The sequence below is a fragment of the Capsicum annuum genome, chromosome 1, assembly GCF_002878395.1.
Source record: "Capsicum annuum cultivar UCD-10X-F1 chromosome 1, UCD10Xv1.1, whole genome shotgun sequence".
Lineage (NCBI taxonomy): Eukaryota > Viridiplantae > Streptophyta > Magnoliopsida > Solanales > Solanaceae > Capsicum > Capsicum annuum.
Window position 1 is genome coordinate 183,669,936 of NC_061111.1, and position 19,792 is coordinate 183,689,727.

The 19,792-nt window shown below is 38.2% G+C and overlaps 2 protein-coding genes across 12 annotated transcripts in view; both read left to right on the forward strand.

The window, feature by feature from the left end:
• The first annotated feature begins 368 nt into the window (after window positions 1-368).
• The window catches only part of LOC107842367, a 31,680-nt gene continuing 12,256 nt past the window's right edge, over window positions 369-19,792 (forward strand). For 2 of the 11 annotated variants that reach the window (XM_016686176.2, XM_047408019.1), the window contains exons 1-9: window positions 466-769; window positions 1,747-1,859; window positions 2,121-2,293; window positions 2,867-2,960; window positions 3,193-3,303; window positions 3,388-3,477; window positions 3,585-3,670; window positions 3,770-3,834; window positions 3,917-4,066. In XM_016686176.2, coding sequence (XP_016541662.1) covers window positions 586-769; window positions 1,747-1,859; window positions 2,121-2,293; window positions 2,867-2,960; window positions 3,193-3,303; window positions 3,388-3,477; window positions 3,585-3,670; window positions 3,770-3,834; window positions 3,917-4,026 — 1,026 coding nt within the window. In that variant the 5' untranslated portion in view covers window positions 466-585 and the 3' untranslated portion in view covers window positions 4,027-4,066. Of the gene's footprint in view, window positions 770-1,746; window positions 1,860-2,120; window positions 2,294-2,866; window positions 2,961-3,192; window positions 3,304-3,387; window positions 3,478-3,584; window positions 3,671-3,769; window positions 3,835-3,916; window positions 4,325-10,289; window positions 10,597-19,792 lie in introns of those variants that run through there. The other 9 variants (XM_047408028.1, XM_047408036.1, XM_016686194.2 and 6 more) reach the window with 8 other exon arrangements.
• Window positions 12,564-13,862, forward strand: LOC107859839. Its single transcript, XM_016704969.1, has one exon. It carries the CDS (start codon window positions 12,564-12,566, stop codon window positions 13,860-13,862), a length of 1,299 nt encoding a protein of 432 aa, XP_016560455.1.

Here is a 19,792-nt window from a genome sequence, read left to right on the forward strand (position 1 = left end):
TAAGGGGTTATTTGGTATAGGCATGAGACAGATGAAGTTAATTCACGACATTAGTTATCTTATCACATATATTTATTGGACATAATATTAAAATGAGTATAAGTGCACATAAATTTTTATTTTTAATTGTGGAAACTCAGAAAAAATAAATTATAACTTATAATTTATAGAAATAGAAAGAAACGTATCGTAAAGTGAAATTCATGTTATTAATTGTGTCGTGCTTTAAAAAAAATGTATTAATCTTTTTTTAAACAGTTGAATCTTTATAATTTAATTTAATATTACAATGTTGGGCTCGTAAATAAGCCTTTCAATATATTTAGTGTTATATATATTTAATGTTGTCTTGCGCATCAAAATAAGGTAATTCAATTCTAGTGTTATATATATTTAATGTTGTCTTGCGAATCAAAATATATATACATAGCTATTTAAGGTAATTCTAAAAAAGATTATTATCAAATTCTCTTCTAATTTGCTATATTTGTGAATTTTTGCGTCGTTCAATTGGCCCAACTCAAAACGGCTTAGGCGAAACTATAAAAACATCATCACCGTTTTTCTCCTCTTCATTATCCATCCATGGCTACCATTACCACTGCAACTTCCAGAATTGGAATTCTATGGAACAACTTGGAAGCTCCAAAGCACCACTTCTTCAACACTTGTACAAACTTGTCATTTTCTATTTCAATCCCTAATTTCAAGTTTTCGTCAGTTACAATGCCACCCAATTCCTTCCGAGCCAACGCTTCCTCTGGTATCGGTATTCTCTCTCACACACAATCACATTCTCTTATTTGCGAATTCTGGCTCGACTGTGGTTTTTATTTTATGGTTACTTGTATTTTGTAACTTCTAGTTATTACTCTCGCTTTTCATTTTACTGGGTCTCTTTCAGAAAATACTTATTTCAATTTACTTGTCCAATTTATGAAATCAAAGAAAAGTTTATCAGTTTCTTTCAATACTAACCTTATTATTTGCATATGCACTTGTGATTGTCATTGTATAACTTGGAAGTGCCAAATAGATTATGCTACATATGCAGTAGTCCATCTTCGGTTAATTTGAACATGTGCCATAGAGATTATGCTAGATATGCAAAAATTTGTTGCTTCTCATTTAGCTGCTGCATTTACTTTTTCATTCATTAGCTGTCAAAAACTAGGAACTGTTTATTTGACAAGAAAATTCTTGGTTAATTGGATCACATCTGGTGGATTATTTGTAATATCAACTTAGTTATACTATGAGTAACTTCTTTGATTGTGCTAATTTCCGTATCCAAGTAACTCATGAATTATTTAGCGTGATTCCAATATTGACTCCACAGCCAATAGTCCCTAAAATGTATGACACCATTTCATTTCTATGCTACTTGCACAACTTTCAAAAATTCAAAATTCATTAGAATGTTCAAAATTTAAATTTTAATTGTAGTGTCTCTGTCAAGCTAACTGTTCGAGAATTACATCAGTATTTTTCGTTCACTTACTATTGTTATCTTTCTCAAAACAATTCCCTTACTTTCACTAATATAACAAAAAATTCAAAGTACATCTTAAATTACGTGTCTAATCTAATGGTGTTATAGAAATGGGACAGAGGGGTACTTATTAGCAAAAGGTGGTGAATCAGTGTTCGGAAGAATGTGTACTGTTTTATTCTTTAGATATATATCTTCACTAAAGTTCAATTGTCAAGTTTCATTTTTTTAGTCTTACTTATTGGTTCCTGAAGACGCTCCAAGTGAAGAATTGGAAGCTTCTTCAAGGGGGGGCATTGGAGCAAACGACTTGTTAATTGTAGGACCTGGAGTTCTTGGACGTTTAGTGGCTGAAAGATGGAGACAGGTACATCCTGAACTAATATTCATATGATTTCTTTGAGAAGTGGGAGCCATCTTACTTCGTAACCTAATTAAAAATAAACATGAACATTTATTTCTTGTTTGTTAAATCTGATCTGTGACGGAAATGTTGATGATTCTTTTCTGAAATTGATATTAGTTGTATGAGTTTCTGTCTTACTAACTGTGACAGACTGGTGATTTGCTTAGTGGAGAATGCATCATATTGAGACTGCTAAGAGTTTTGGACCCTTTAATGTGGCAGGAATACCCAGGCTGTCAGATTTTTGGGCAGACAATGACCACCGATCACCATGATGAACTTATTAAAATGGGAATTAATCCATCTTCGAGAGAGACCAAGTTTTTGTCTAAGTTCCCTTATGTTATATACTGTGCTCCTCCATCCCGTACTGAAGACTACCCTGGTGATATTAGGTAATCTTGGCAGTTCTTGCAATAGCTATCTCTTATATACTTAGTTTCAAATATTTTGGGGTTCATTAGGCATAGTGCATGGTGTGTCAGTTCTTGAGTAACAAGAACATCAAGATGGGAAATTCTGTTAATATCTCACATAGAGAGCACAAATGCTTTTAAATACTTGTGTGCATTAATAACAAAATTCTTGCGTGTTTAGTAAAACTATTGTTTTGTTCTGAAATAGTCCCTCCTTTCCTACTGATGTATGATTGCTGCAAGCATCCTAGCTAGTCAGTAGCAGTAAATGCTTTACGTAGCAGGCAGCTGCATGAGTAGTAGTGTACGTTTTCAAAATCATGTGTATGGGATGATCAGACCAGTCTTCTGATTTGGCTCTGCTATTCTGGGCAGTAATGGTAAGCAGAAAATTTAGGTTTAATGATTCCAAACATTGTTATCATTTGTCAGCATTGTTTTTCTTCAAATTCTCCGTGCTGACTTTGATCATATTGATATTATAATTTGATTTGATGCTACAAATCCAGTGCCACCTTGAATTAATTTCTATTTCACACATCCAATGAGCAGGGATGCGTCATTAAGATGGAGTGGTGAAGGTTCTTTCCTATTTACCTCAAGCTCTGCACCATATGACTGCTCTGATAATGGACCAGTAGATGAGGTGTGATATCTTACATAAACATTATACTGCTGGTAACAATTGCTTATTCTGATTGATTCCTCTTGAAGATATTTTTAGCCTTGCCAATTAAGATGCGGGCTTTGAAAACTGACTTTTCTGAAGGAAATTATGGAATTTTAACTCATGAAGTTTCATCCTTAAGAGGATTCATATGTATTTCTGTAAGGACGTCTGAGCTTATGTCAAACCATTTTGGTTGTCAAATGTATAGGATGGTCCCATAGTCCCAGTTGGAAGGAGCCCAAGGACTGATATACTTCTCAAGGCAGAGCAAGTAGTGCTGGAGTTTGGTGGTTGTGTTGTTAGATTGGCGGGTCTTTATATATCCTTGATACAGATCAAAGATCTAGGGTTCTTTCTGTGTAGTTTTTAGATCTTCACCTTTATTTACCTTAACCGCTAACACAAGGAAGACAGAGGTGCGCACACATATTGGTTACATAAAGGGACTGTGGATTTTCGCCCTGATCACATCCTCAATCTCATCCATTATGAGGTGACTGGACATCCATATTTTGAATTATGCTCAGTTTAGAGGTTACACTCTCTTCTTCAAGTGTCTACAGCAGGGTCTGTGATATTTCGGCTTGTCTTTTCTTACAGGATGCTGCCTCCTTGTCAGTAACCATCTTGGAGAAGCAATTTCGCAGTCAGATTTTTTTGGGTTGTGACAACCACCCCTTATCCAGGTCATCCAATCTACATGATTCTTAGTTTTTCTGGTTCAAAGTTGAAACTCTCTGACCCATGTTGCCCTTAATTGTCGAATTACCTTGTGCCTCAAGCAGGCAGGAACTAATGGACTTGGTCAATAAAAGTGGGAAGTTTGAGAAAAAGTTCGAGGGTTTTACTGGTATATACTGACTCTTTTTGAAATCCTTTAGCCACTGGCTTAAAGAATCATGCTAAAACAGTAATTTATTCTTTTCTTTCAGGAACTAATGGCCCTCTAGGGAAGAAGTTAAACAATTCAAAGACTCGTGCTGAACTAGGATGGGAGCCTAAATATCCAAGCTTCGCTCAGTTCCTTGGAGTTTCAGACTAAATTGCGGCAGGAACTCTTTCGAATTATTGAAGAAATGCAGGTGAAGTATTTTCTCAGAGTTGTCTTTTAATGCGGCATGCTTTGATCAGTTCCGTCATGCATGTAATTGCACTATGTTATGCAGATATCGCATGTCTATCGTAAGCCTGTGTTTTGGTTTATGTGTACGGTCTCCACTGTAATTTGTTAGGACGGGTGGTTGTTTTTGTCAATTACTACTGAGATGTTTATAATTTTGGATTAAGGTGACATTCTTGAAATGTTGGTTTTATAGTTAGAAAATCAATTGGGTAGGAAATGCTATGATTTTATTAGCTTCCTCTGCTGTAACTTGCTTTTAGTGGTGGCATTCAAGTCATTGATACTGAGAGCATTTTTACAGAAATATAAGGTAAGGCTGCGGCCTGTGTATAATAGGTTCTTGTGGTCCCATACTTGCGCATAGTGGGAACTTTAGTGCATCAAGATGCACTTGTTTCTTGCCATTGATCAATTAATACACTTAAGCAGCAGATAACCATGGAAGTAAGCCTGAGAAGTTGGCGATTACGAAATTAGGCCATCCAATTGGATCGGACTTATTTGATTTTTCTACTTCCTCATTCTTTTTTGCCCCCACCACAAAACCTCTGCTATTTTACTGCTTTCCTAACGTTTTGAATTAATCTCGTTGATGTTCTTGTTCTAAGCTCAAAATAAAGAATGTTTGTGCATGCTGGTAGACAATCTTTTAAGATGAGGAACTATCACTCAATTTTGACTACTAGTTTGAGAATGACCTGTAATAATTAATGGAAATTTAACTCTACCTCCATTCATTATTCATTTTTACTTGTCCACTATTTTATAAATACTAGTTTAACCGCACGTGTCTCGCAGTATAATATTTGATTATTTAAAATTTTATCTATTGCGCAGATTTTTAGTGAAATGTAAAAAATGTAACTCACTCTTCAAAGATCCTTCACATTTTAATATAATAATGTAAACATAAACATATATTTTAGTGTAAGCACATATATATTTTAACACCAAAAGTTCTAAGTGGTTGATCGATTGCCACTTCTGCGTTTGTTATATTATTTTGTTTTTCTATATTTAAAATCTTTTCTTATTTTTAAAGTCAAATATTTACAAAATCATTGATTACATTCTTATTACGTAATTAAAACTTTGAAAAATTGGATACTTCTTAAATTTTTCTTATTCTAACACTTTTATATTTATTTCTAGATTTTTCAAATCTTCTTAAATCAAGTTTAGATGATTTAAAATTCTTAAACTATTGAAAAAAGTATTAGTTGTTATTAATTCTGATGACTTTTAATAAGAAAATATTTATCATAAGTATATTTAATTAATTTTCAACTCTTAAATATTAGGAAAAATAGTGAAAAGACAATTTTATCTAAAACAAAGACTTTTAATAAAGGACAAAAAGTTTAAACAATATTTCTACATTTTTAATGCCCTTCACACTTTTAATATATTATTGATTATTGATATTGATTTTGATATAGATACTTGTCACTTATAACATATCAAGGAAGGACAATTATTTTTTCATATTTTGCCCTTAACATTAATTACTTATTCTTCAAATCATCTTTCACTACATAATACTTAAATCAATTTACAGGGAATAGTGTGGTAAAATAGTCATGGTAATCATTATTTTTTTAATAAATGTGTCAGTCAAATGTAACTTGTAAACTTGAACAGACGAAGTATTTTCTATGTCAACCAATTTTATTACTCACTCTGTCCAACAATACTTATCCACTATACTAAAAGTAGATGTCCAACAATACTTGTCAAGTTTGAAAATTCCTTCTTACCCGTTTTACTCTTGCTATTAAATACTATTCATTACTCAATATAGTTCTCAAAGAATTAAATTTATTATAGTCAAAAAGTGACATAGTAAAATTACCAATGCAATTTATTATTTCTTAATATATATGTCAAGTCAATAGTGGACAACTATTGTTGAATGAAGGGAGTACTTTTGCTATTTTGATTCGTCTTTCAATAGATAAAGTCATTATTTAGTTAAAAAAAACAAGTAAAGCTCAACTCAGTTCTACTGTAAAAGAGTTTGGGCAGTGCCCATTGTTCATGTAGTTGGTGTTAACAAGCCTAGAATAGCTAGATTCGTTGATGTCTGCCCACACTTGGCCCAAGGTATACACCGATGGAACTACAAAAACATATGGTCCCTTAAAAACTTCTCTTCCTGTTGCGACTTTTGCTAAGATGTTTGCAACCCCATTCTGCTCTCTATAGCAGTGGTGAACGGTTGCTCCTCCGAACTCTTTTGGCATCAACCTACATTCATCAAGTAAAGGTTGTGAAGGTTGCCTTTATGGAGCATATGAATAACTATCATGGAGTCAGTGTTGATCTCAAGGGGCTTAAGGTTGTTATGAAATGCTAACTTAAGTCCTTCTATAAGGGTTATCAATTCCATTTGGTTATTGGTAGCTTTAGTAAAGTGTTTGCTAAACCTAAGGATTTAGTTGTCCGAATGGTCTCTAATGACACTCGCAATGCCTCCTTTGCCCGGATTTCCTAGGCAAGAGCTATCAATATTGAGCTTGTAAAGACCTCTCTGAGGAGGTTCACACTTAAGGTGGATGGTAGAAAAGGTGGGCATGAACCTGTCCTTATTTATCACTTGAAAAAATTCCAGTGCTTCAGAGTAAGCTTGAGAATATGGGTTGGTCATTTCGGTTATTGAAGAGATAGGTGTTTCTGTTTATCCATATTGTCCAAAGGTAATATGGAAGAAGGGTCTTCCAAGGAACTAGACTTTCAAAGTTTTGGTTATTCAGAGTTTTCCAGGTAGCAATTCAATGTGTGGGTGAGAAGCTATTGACATTAAGGCCATTATTGTTGGATTTAGTGACAACAACTTTTCAGAAACTTGCAATAATGTGACATTCAAAGAAAATGTGGTTAATGTTTTTGTGTAAGTGCAACTAGAAGAGATGTTTAAGCCCCTATATGAGAGGGCATAACTAGTGGGGAAACTCTGATATTGTATTTGCCAAAGGAAGAATTTGATTTTATCGGGGACAGGGAGATTCCAAATCTACTTGAAGTCCTTGGGAGCTTCATTATTCTCAGGGTTTTTGTTGATGAATTAGTAGGCACTTTTACAAGAAAAGAGACCATTAACATTGTCTCCATATCAGGGTGTCTTTGGAAATACTAGCACTAGAAAAGAAGGTGTTATTAATTGTTTGGATGACCCAATCTGGGAGAACAAAGGAGGGGGAGTTGAAGTTTTAAGTCTCATTGCTCTAGATTGAGCTGAGGTTGAAATCTCCAGAGTCGAGGTTGGGTGGGCCTTGGATGAGGTTGCCTAAAAGGGGTTGGTTGGGTAACCATTTATCTTTCCAGAGATGCACTCTCTCTCCATCATGGACCATCCATTAAGTGTCATCTTTATAGAGATTCCAGGCTCTTTAAATGGTTTTCTAAGTCCTAAAGTTGTCATTGATGTGCATATGAGTAGGGTTGTTGTGCCTTTTGTCCTCATATTTGATAATAAACACATTAGCCAAAAGAGAGTTGGGATTGTGTTTCATTCTCCCGGCTGCCCAGGAGTGCATCATTCTTGATGTTGGCCTATTGTATGCCTAGTCCCCTTTCCTCCTTAGACTTGGTATTGTATCCCATTTAACAATGTATATCTTTTTCTTAGTACTGGTGGAGCCCCATATGAAGTTTTTGTGGGTGGTGTCAATGAGCTTATGGATTTTGGAAGGAAGTTGGATATATTGCATAATGTGGTTGGGCATAGTGCTGAGGTAGGCTTTTGCCAAGGTGGTTCTTCCAACAATCTTTAGAAAATATTTTCCAATCTGCCAATCGAGTATTAAGGTTGCCAATGATGAACTAGAAATCCATGTTTTAAGGTTTCTTATTGAAAATGGGAAACCCCGGGTATTTGCCAAAGCTATCCTTGAAGGGAATGGAAAGGTTATGTAGGAGGTCCCTTTTGAGGTCATACCTAATGTTTTTGGAAAATAACACTCTGAATTTTCTGTAATTAATTTTCTATCCAGAGTGCAAGCTAAAGCTAGACAGTACGTCTATAATGGTACTGTCGTTAGGGAATCAACCTTAGCAAAGAGCAGAAGGTCATCTGCAAAGAAGAGGTGTGAAATTTCAGGACCATTTCTGCAGATGGAGATGGGGGTCCACCTAAGAATGTCCATTTCATGGTCAATCCTTCTAGATAATAGCTCCATAGAGAGGATGAAGATGTAAGGGGATAGGGGATCACCTTGTCTTATCCCCCTGGAGGGTTGAAAGAAGTCAATTTTACTTCTTTTAACAAGGATAGAAATTTTGAGCGTAGAGATACAAGAGATGATGCACTTTGATAGTCCTTTAGAGAAATTGAGAACTTGTCTAATGAAGCTTCACTCAATCCTATCAAAGGTCTTTTCAAAGCCAATTTTGAGGATCGTGTGGGCTTGTTTCTCTTTCATTTTAGAGGAGCTGACAAATTCTTGGACAATGGTGGCATTGTCAGCTGCCCTTCTCTTTGCGACGAAGCTGGCCTGGGTTTTATTAATGAATGAAATAAGAAAAAGTTTGATCCTATTGACAACAATCTAAGTGACTATTTTGTATTGGGTGTTACACAGGACAATAGTCTGAAGTTTTTTAGAGAGGTAGCATTTCTACATTTGGGGATGAGGCAGATGTATATAGACTTTGCTTTTTCCTCCATTGGAATGAGGTGAAGGTATCTTTGCAAAACTTATAGAGGGGTGTAGACATTGAATCCCAATAATTCTGGAACATGAAAGAGTGGAGCCCATCTAGCCCGGGTGTTTTGTTAGGCTTGAAGAAAAAGACAAATAGGGGGGATGGCATCCAACATATCATGATAATTGTTTGCAATGGACCCCCTAGAGGAAGGGTCTTGCTGGCATTGAAGCTAAGAGATTTTGTGATCAATGGTAAAAAGAGAGTGGTAGAAATCTTGATTATTATTCCTATACCCTCTTGGTTATGAACCCAGGTCTTCTGGTTGTCCTGTACGTTGTTGATTTTTTTTTTTCTTCAAATGATAGTCGAAGTATGGAAAAATCTAGTGTTAGAGTCTCTTTTCATAAGCCAGTTTATCCTGAATTTGAATTTCCAAAACTCGTATTCCTGAGGATGATTTTGTAATCTGTTCCAGATTTTGGAGAAAGATGCTAGTAGGATAATGTTGGGATCTCTGAATACCAGTTAATCTGGCCAACAGGTGTTTTTTTTGTGGAAGATATTTCTGAAAACCTTTTAATTTCAAATGGTAATGGCCTCCTCAAAGATGGAGGTGGCCCTGGTAAGGTTGGGACTTTGGTGGAAGATATTGTGGACCATCTCTTAGAAGCTATGGTGAGAGCATCACATGGTTTCAACCCTAAAAGGCTTTGGGGTAGGAGAGGGAGCTCTGGTTAGGCTAAGGAGAAGATGACAGTGGCCGGAGTAGGTTCTAGGAGGTGTGTAATAGATGGATCCAGTGGGTATTATCCAAACATCTATCAAGCCTCTGTAGGATGAGGCCCTGTCTGTTTCTATATCTTTTATTAGTCCAAGTGCACTTGTTTCCCTTAAACCCTAGGTCTACAAGGTTGTAATGGTTAATACAGTTCCAGAAAAGAGAGGTTTTGGAATAGATAATCCTATTTCCTCCAAATTTCTCAGAGACTTTCAGGACTTCATTGAAATCCCCTCAGTTATCCAGTCATTAACAGCAGAACTTGCCGGATATTGTAGGGGTTAAAGAAACAAAGAAATCGCGGAGAAGTTTCCTATCTTCTAGGTTATTGCTAGCATAGGCAGATGTAAAGAACAAATTGGCTGGAGGATAACTAGCCTTAACAGAAACATGGATGGCCTGGTTTTAATGGTTTTAATGGTGATGTATGTAATGCTTAGGGAGTCATCCTTCCACATGATGACAATCCCTCCTGAAGCACTATTAGATTGCATTGGATGTGGCATTGGAAACCCAGCTTCTCAGCCAAACTCTTGTGGCCAGACATTTTAGTCTCTAGAAGAGCAAGCATGATAGACTTGTGGATGCTTATCATGAACTTCCAATGTCTTCTAAACTCAGCATTGTTGGCTCCCCTCGCATTTTATATTATTGATAAGTCATCGATTTGACGACTTGCTAGCACCTTTTAAGCCTAAATTATCATGCTTTTCCATTGATTTGATGGTACTCTCTTAGGTAATGCCCATTTATGTAGGTTAAAGTAAAAAGAGAAGATTGGGCAAGTAATTCAAGTCATCAAGAGGCCAAATGTGAAGGAAATGAGTATCCACTTTGCATCTGCTTCACATCTGCTTTGGAGCTGCTAGCCATCTGCTCTCTGTCTGCTCTTCATCCGCTTTGGATCCGCTCAAGCAAATCAAGAATAAGGTGGCAGTTTTGTAATTTCCATCATATGTAGAGTGGAGTTTAAAAGGAGGGTTTTAGCTCCTTTTTCAAGACCTAATTTTCATCTTGTGAAGACAGCCTCTCTTTTAGCTTTTTATCTTCTCTCTTCTCTTTTAGCATCTATTTTTCCATCTTTTGAGATGGGTTTTAGCTAATTATTTTCTTAATTAGTTAGTTATGATGGGTGTTGCATTTATTTCATGAATTAATTGAGAGTTGGGGTTGCAAACTCCAACCACCCTAGAACCCATGTCATCCAACCACCCTAGAACCCATGTCATTCTTGAAAGAGAGGACATGAGTAAGGAATAAATGCAACCAATAACTCGATTCATTTCATTTAATGATATCTATTAGACATAAAGATGTCAATTGAGGCAATTGATGTGGGAAATTGTCACACTCGTGAGGTGTTCGAAAGAACCCATTTGTGAAATTTGGTGTTGTAATTGAAAGATTGACACCAATACATTGACATCTAGCCTACCCATGACTTGTAGCTAAAAGTTGTTTAAATGGCCAAATACCCATGCATGATCCCACACCTATAATTGCATAACCCTAAAGCTTATTCTCAATTGAATTCACTCTTAGCATTCTTCAACGTCAAGCTAGTGCACTAAAATTGAAGTACTTGTCATTTATAAACACATTCAAACTAAATCCTCTATTTTACATTTATGCTTGCTTTATTCACACTACGGGCCATCTTTTAGTAGACTCTCAATACTCTTGAGTTTTGAATTTCATGCTTTCACTTCTTGTGGATTCGACCCCAACCTAAGTTGGGTTATTATATTGACAACGATTGCTTACACCCATTCAAGAGTGTAATTTGAGCGTTATCAAAAATGGCGCTGTTGCCGGGGAGTGAAACATAGTTTTCACTCTTGTAGTGTTTTTAGTTACTTTGGGTTAGCCGTAGCATTTTATTTTACATTGTTTGGTTTTTTTGTTCTTTCTCAAGTGTGCGTAATAGTATACACGATACTATGAGTCAACATGGTAGTCATACCGGGTCGATTGATGGGTATTATGAGGATGAGGATCACCTCGGTGATGCGGGTTGAACTAGTGTTATTCGTATTTCACCGACGGAAGGAAATGGAGTATTTCACGTTACTAGCATGATGATTCACTTGTTTCAAATGAAAGGGTTATTTGGAGGCCAAGCACATGAGGATGCTAATCTACACTTGATGAATTTTATTGAGGTGTGTTCTCCATTTGACATGCCCCACATATCTCAAGAGTCGATCTGGTTGCGTCTTTTCCCATTCTCTTTAACGGGAGAAGCAGTCTTATGGTTGCGGTCTTTGCCTGCGGGATCTATCACTTCATGGGTTTGGCTCATGGAGGCATTCTTGGAAAGATACTTTCCCCCTTCTCAGATGTTGCAACTAAGGGATGAAATCATCAACTTTCGCCGACTTAATAGCGAACCATTATATGAGTCTTGGCAACGGTTCAACAAGTTAATGCAATGTCCAAATTATGAGGTTCCAGATAAAATGCTCCTTCAAATTTTCTACAGGGCATTAGATCAATTAAAAAGACGGTAGCCGACAATGCGATCGGGGGTTCCCTTGTTAGATTATCATATGGTATTGCATCAACGTTATTAGATCAAGTGGCCAAGCAAAGTAGAGCTCCCTCCGCATATTTTATGAGTCAAGAGCAAAAGAAAAAGGATGAAGAAAGAGATGCAAATATGGCTAAAGTGATGACGCAACTTGATCTTCTAAGGCGATTAATGCTATTGCTTCTAAGAGTGCTAAAGCTTATGATGATGAGGAAATGGAATCCCTTGGTGAATAAATTTGGTTCTTGTCAAACCAATCGGGGGGGTTCCCGCCCTACCTATCAAAGGCAAGGTGGGAATCAAGGTTAGAAGGAAAGAGATCATGATAGAGATTGGCGTGATATAGATCGGGATTGGAGAGATAAGGAAAGAGATTATGATCGGTACGTATCTCCACATGATCGGGCAAAGGGTAAAGAGTCAAGTTCTATTGACTCGAGTAAGCTCAGGAATGAAGACACCCTTACTCGAATTCTAATGAGTGTTGAGGGGACCGATAAGATGGTGAGACAAATAAAAGGTGACTTCTCACAACTAAGTCAAATATTGACATCTTACTCCGCCTCTATCAAGCAACTTGAAACTCAATTGGGCCAAATCTTGGCACAACTTAATACAAGACCAAAGGGTGGATTACCTAGTGACACGGTTGTCAATCCTAAAAATGATGCTCACATCATGGCTATTGTCACTAGGAGTGGTCGGACTCTTGGTAAAGATGTTGATCTTGGTGAAGACCCCAATAAAAAAGCAAATGAAGAACAAGCCAGTGCAAAGAGAAAACGGCTAGAAGAATCAATTGATAATGACCCAAAGCCTAATGAGTCAAGTGTTGAACGGCCAATGGTAGTTGAAGAAAATGTTGAAAGTGAGAAAACTCCGAAGGTGATTGATGATGATATTCCAAAAGTGGATAAAACTCCAATTGTTCCATTGCCACAAATCAAAATTCCTCCCCTATTCCCACAAAGACTCAAGAAGAAGGATGATGATACCAAGTTCAAGAAGTTTCTTGCAAAGTTTAGGAGTTTATCGATGAATATTCCTTTGCTAAAAGCCTTACAAGAAATGCCCGGGTATGCTAAATTTATGAAGGACTTGGCTACAAAGAAACGAGTCATGGATTTTGAAACAATTGAGGTAACCCACAATTGTAGTGCTATAATGTTTAGCACAATGGTGGTGAAGAAAGAAGACCTGGGCGCATTCACTATTCCTTGCACTATCGGGGTCTACAAATTCGGAAAAACATTGTGTGATCTTGGGGCAAGTATTAATTTGATGCCACTTGCCATGTTTCGAAAGTTAGCCTTAGGTGCTCCTAAGCCTACCACTATGAGGCTTTTAATGTCCGATCGTTCAATCAAAAAGATCGTTAGTGTGTTGTATGATGTTTTGGTGAAAGTTGATTGGTTTATCTTTTCGGCCGACTTCGTGATTCTCGATTGTGAGGTTAATCATGAGGTCCCAATCATTTTTGGTAGACCATTCTTGGCTACCGGAAGGGCCTTGGTGGATGTGGAATGTGGGGAGATGAAATTTCTGGTGAACAATGAGGAAGTATCCTTCAATGTGTGTAAGTCCATGAAGCAACCTATGGACTTGCAAGTTATTTCGGTGATTGATGTGGTTGATGATGAGGTAGCTAACACCATCAAATTGGATCTTGTGAATGACCCCTTAGTGGGTGTATTGTGGAACTTTGGAAGTGAGATGGTTGAAGAATATGATGAGGTGGTAGCTTCATTGGCGGGTTTTGGATCTTCACCAAGAACCCGGTCAAATTGGAGCTTGATTTGAAAAATCGTGAGAGTCCACCCGCCAAACCTTCTATTATTGAACCACCTCAACTCGAACTTAGGTTGTTACCATCTTATCTCCAATATGTTTTCTTGGGTGAAAATAATACATTGCCAATCATTGTAGCGGGTGATCTTGAACCTTATCAAGTGAATGCCTTGAAATCAATTGTTAAAAAATTCATTCGTGCTATCGGATGGACTATCGCGGACATTATAGCCATTCCTCCCGGAATTTGTTCTCATAAAATCAAGCTAAATGTTGATCATGTTCCTAGTGTAGAATACCAAAGAAGACTAAATCAACCGATGCAAGAGGTGGTCAAGAAGGAAATTATTAAGTGGCTTGATGCGGGAGTTTCTACCCAATTTCAAATAGCACGTGGGTGAGTCCGGTTCAATGTGTTCCTAAGAAGGGCGGCATAACGGTGGTCCCAAATGAGAATAATGATCTTGTACCTAGGCGCCCAGTCACGAGTTGGAAAGTGTGTATGGATTATTGCAAATTGAACTCGTGGACCGAGAAAGACCAATTTTCCATGCCATTCATGGATCAAATGTTGGATAGGCTAGCTGGTCAAGGTTGGTATTGCTTCCTTGATGGTTACTCGGGGTACAATCAAATTTGTATCGCCCCAGAAGACCAAGAAAAGACCACTTTCACTTGTCTCTATGGCATATTTGCTTTCAAGCGCATGTCTTGTGGGTTATGCAACGCGCCGGCCATGTTCTAACGATGCATGTTGTCCATTTTTGCCGATATGGTAGAGGATACTATGGAGGTTTTCATAGATGACTTCTCCGTGGTTGGGGATTCATTTGATTCTTGCCTCGCTCACTTAAGTAAAGTCCTTGAACGATATGTGGAGACTAATCTTGTTTTGAATTGGGAAAAATGTCATTTCATGATCATGGAAGGCATTGTTCTAGGCAGGGGCAGACCCATGTGCAATTTTGGGGTGCTTCGGCACCCACTAAACTCGACGTAGATTAGGTATAATTATATAAGAAACACAGAATAAATGATATAATTTATTTAAAAACACCCAGAGAACAAACATATGGTTGGGTGTAGTGGCTTGAAGATGTGAATCCCATGTCCAGTTTTCTAGGTTCGAATCCCAACAGCTACATACTATTTTTTATAAATTTTTTTGAGCACCCACAACCTTGAATTCCTGGGTCCACCACTGGTTCTAGGTCACAAAATTTTGGGAAAAGGCATCCAAGTGGATCAAGAAAAAGTTGAGGTGATCGCTAAGTTACCTCCACCGATCTCCGTGAAGGGCATTAGAAGTTTTCTTGTTCATGCCGGGTTCTATCGGCGCTTCATTAAAGATTATTAGAAGATTTCTCACCCTTTGTGCAAGCTTCTTGAAAAGGAGGCAAAATTTGAGTTTGATGGTGATTGTGTAAAAGCTTTCAATTGTCTCAAGGAACTCCTTATTTCGGCTCGTATCATAGTAGCCCTGGATTAGCTATCGCCCTTTGAATTAATGTGTGATGCAAGTGGTGTTGCTCTAGATGCGGTTTTAGGCCAAAGAAAAGAAAAGTTGTTCCACCTAATTTGCTATGCAAGCAAGACGTTGAATGATGCTCAACGTAACTATACGGTTATAGAACAAGAGTTGTTAGCGGTGGTGTATGCTTTCAAAAAGTTTTGGGCCGGTCTGTTGGGCACGAAAGTGGTTGTGCACACGGACCACGCCGCTCTTAGATATCTCATGGCAAAGAAAGAGGCAAAACCTCGATTGATTAGGTGGATATTGCTCTTGCAAGAGTTCAATTTTGAAGTGAAGGATCGAAAGGGGTGTGAGAATCAAGTAGCCGACCACCTTTCCCAAATTGAATCCAATCATGAGAAGTTGGGTGAGATTGATATTGATGACACCTTCCCCGATGAGCTAGTAATGTCACTTTCGGGGAGCATTACACCTTGGTATGCAGATTATGCGAACTATATTGTGAGCGGTGTGCTTCCCGACGAGTTAAATCATTATCAAAAGAAGCGGTTACTATGTGATGTGAAAAAGTATTTTTGGGATGAACCGTTCTTGTTTAAGGAGCGTGCGGATGGTGTGATTCGTAGGTGTGTCATGGAGGCAGAAATGATAGATATTCTTGAGGCGTGTCACTCCTTTCTATTCGGTGGTCATTATGGTGGGATCCGAACGACCGCTAAGGTTCTTCAAAGTAGGTATTATTGGCCTACCTTTCATAGAGATGCTTATGAGTTGGTCAAAACATGTCCTCAATGTCAAATGCAAGGTGGTGTTTTAAGGAAACATGAGATGCCTCTTATGCCCAATCTCGAGGTTGAACTATTTGATGTGTGGGGGATCGACTTCATGGGTCCCTTTGTGAGTTCATATGGTAATAAATATATCTTGGTAGCCGTCGATTATGTCTCAAAGTTAGTGGAAGCCATTGCTTTACCCAACAATGAAGGCAAGAGTGTCACTTTTTTCTTGAAGAAGCACATCTTTACAAGGTTCGAGACTCCAAGGGCAATTATTAGTGATAGGGGCTCTTATTTTTGTAATCGGGTCTTCAATTCTTTGCTTAATAAGTATGGGGTGAAGCATAAGGTTGCTACTCCCTATCATCCCCAAACTACTGGCCAAATTGAAGTCTCAAATCGTGAAATAAAGACCATCCTTGAGAAAATCGTGAATGTTTGTCGTACGAATTGGGCAAGGCAATCGATGATGCTCTTTGGGCATATAGAACGGCCTATAAAACTCCTATCGGTAAGTCCCCCTACCAATTGGTGTTTGGGAAGGCTTGTCACTTACCCGTCGAGTTAGAACATAAGGTTTTTGGGCTTTGAAGAAGTTGAATATGGATTGGGAGGACGCTTCAAAATCGAGAGTGAATCAACTTCATGAGTTGGAAGAGTGTCGACTCAAAGCATATGAGAGCTCTATGTTGTACAAAGAGAATATGAAGAGGTGGCATGATGCCAAAATCTTAAAGCGAGAGTTTCATGTGGGTGATGATGTCCTCCTCTTCAATTCAAGATTGAAGCTCTTTCCAGGAAAGCTTAGATCGAAGTGGTCGGGCCCGTTCGTGATCTCAAATGTTTATCCTAGAGGAGCTAATGAGTTGGAAGATCACGAAAAGAAGAAATTTGTGGTGAATGGGCAACGATTGAAGCACTATCATGTGGGTGGACCTGGAGCGACTAAGGTTGAGTCGCTTCGCTTCAAAGATCCAAAATGTTGATCAAGTGATGTCGTGTCACGACTATAACTACGGTGCTTCTTGGGAGGCAACCCAAGATTTATTTTTGATGTATTTAATGTTTTTAATATTAATTTTAGTTTAGTTTTGATTGGTGCAGGTAATATAACAAAATTGCGGTGCGAGAAGGTAGATTCGGAGGCTCGAAAGTGAGCTCCGAACCAAGAACTTGGTTCAAAAATTCGTGGGCTAAGCTGGTACAACCAGTGCTACACCTGCTTGAGCTGGTCAGCCACAGGTCAAAGGCGTGTTGGACTCAGATGGGGCCAAGTTTTAGGCCAAGGAGAAGCAGCTATACTGTCCAGACCTGCGTTGGAACAGCTCAAGCAGTCCAGGTGCAGGTCAGCTGCACTTAGGACGCAAGTGAAGCCGTGGTTTCTGTTGTGAGATGCGTTGGAACTGCTCTAGCAGTCTAGGTGCAAAAGGGACACAGGAGGGGCTGTTTTCACTGAAGGTCACTGCATTGACCTGCGCTGGCCCTGCTCAAGCAGTCCAGGCACAGGACAGAAGCATGTTGGACATAAACCAAGCTGCTACGTACTGCCTTGAGGTGCGCTGGAACTGCTTAAGCATTTGAGTCGCGGGTTGAACGCAGATGGCGCGCAGGTCTTTTAAAAATTCTTTGATGTTTTAAAACGGGTCGAATTTTATGGGGATGACCCGACCCGGTTAGTCCAAAGTCCCTTTAAAACACTAAAAAAAGCGCTGAAACAATCCACACTTCAATTTTTTTTACATTGCAACTCTATTCGAACTTCTCTTTTCTCTCAAACTTCATATTCTCTTCTTTTTCACCAAAAATTGAACTAACAAAAAGTGAGATCACGTGCTTCATAGCTTATGATGATTTGTCACTTGAATTAAGTTTTTATGAGCTTATTGGGATGATTAATACTTGTTGGAATAATTATGTTGTCATTGGTGCCTTGTTTCACTAATTTGATTCATGATACTCTCTTAAATGAAGCTAGTGCACCATGTGTTTGACAAAATGTTCATTGAACCTTTCTTGCTTATTTTGTGTGGCAAGTGGCTCAAGTATGATAGTATAAACACCTTGAATATATTTGGAGATGATTTGGTAAGATGAGCTTTCTCTCTTGTGCTCTTATTCTCTTTCTCCAAGTTCTTGGTTGGCATGCCCACAATGTGTTTGTTGAAATGACAATAAGAGAGGAATGTGTTGCATGCTTGTAATGGCCAATGTGACTTTCCTTAGGGCTTGGTGTGGTCATTTTTTATACATCATTTTGAGTCCAATTGAACCTAATAATGAAATAGTTGATAGTCATTGGTTGATGGAGATTGTTGTGAAATATGGCATCCATGGTTCTTGTTGGTCACTAAGCCTAACCGGGAAACATGAATGTTTGTCTTGCCCTATGATAGATTGGATGACATCATTCTTAAGGGTATTGGTCATTCTTGTTTCCATTGGAGGTTATGGATATCCTATGAGCTAGTTTTGAGAAATGTGAAGAATGTGAGACAATGTCATGCCTAAATGATTAAGTGTTGTAATAAATGAAACCCATGGACTCTAGTGATGAGTTACCTTGCATCCTATTTTCTTTTCTTATCTTTATTTTCTTTCTTAACTTACAAAATTCGAAAAACATGTTTTACCTTTTGTCTTTGTTTTGGTTTTGTTTTGTTTCTTTCTCATAGCTATGTCTCCAAGGAAAAACTTGCCACGAGAAGCTAGAAAGAGTAATGCCCCGGATAAAGGCAAGGCAAAAACTATGTTCAAAAGGGGTAAAGCATCGGCCTCCAAAAATATTCCGAAAGTCCCAAATGTCCAAGCTATCATTGATCGTACACGAAGGTAGGAAAGGAAGCGAATCAAATTGGTTTGGTGTAGAAGGTGTGAATGAGTTATATGATGAGTGGGTAACTACTCAGGGGTTCAATCCCGAGAAGATCTTTAGCATGAAGGGAGTTGAAACCCATTTCCCCGAAATCATTGCCGAAATTAAAGAACAAGTTTGGGAACTTTTCACAAATATGACGCCCTATTCTCACCTATTATGCTATTTCCCGGCGATTGTTCGGAAGTTTTATGCTTCCTATGTTGTTAGGCACAATGAACAAAAATACAAAATGTCAATTGCCACACAACCTTGCCTCGAGAGTGTATTGGTTCAAGGAGTGGAAGTCCCTTGCACGGCCTCGACGATCAAGGAGGTCTATTTTGCTTGTGACTTAGATTCCGCGGTGCACTGCAAGAGGTTGATATTTGGCCGACGTCAGAGTTATCCATCGCTTGCTAGGGTGATTGCTAAGAGTCTTCCTCCATGGGCTAATAGTGTAGGTCAAATCAAGAAGAGAGATCTTTCGGTTCAAGCCAAACATTGGCTTGGATTTGTGGGTAACCATCTACTTCCCTCAAGAAATGACCAAGATGTCGCGGTTGATAAGGCCATCTTTGGCGGGTGCATCATGGATAAAATTGCTATCAATCCAGGAGAGTTAATAGCGGAAATGATTAAGTTGAGGTCAAGCAATCGAATACTTTATTGCCCTTTCCGGCACCCATATCCATGCTTTGCCTTAAGTTCGAAGTCCCATTACTCTCTAAGATTGATCATCGGGTTATATGCACTGGTGTCATTGACATCACACAGTGTAAGGATAAGGATAACCCTATGAGCTTAAAAAGAAAAGCTTTGGTTTTGGTAGACTCGGGTG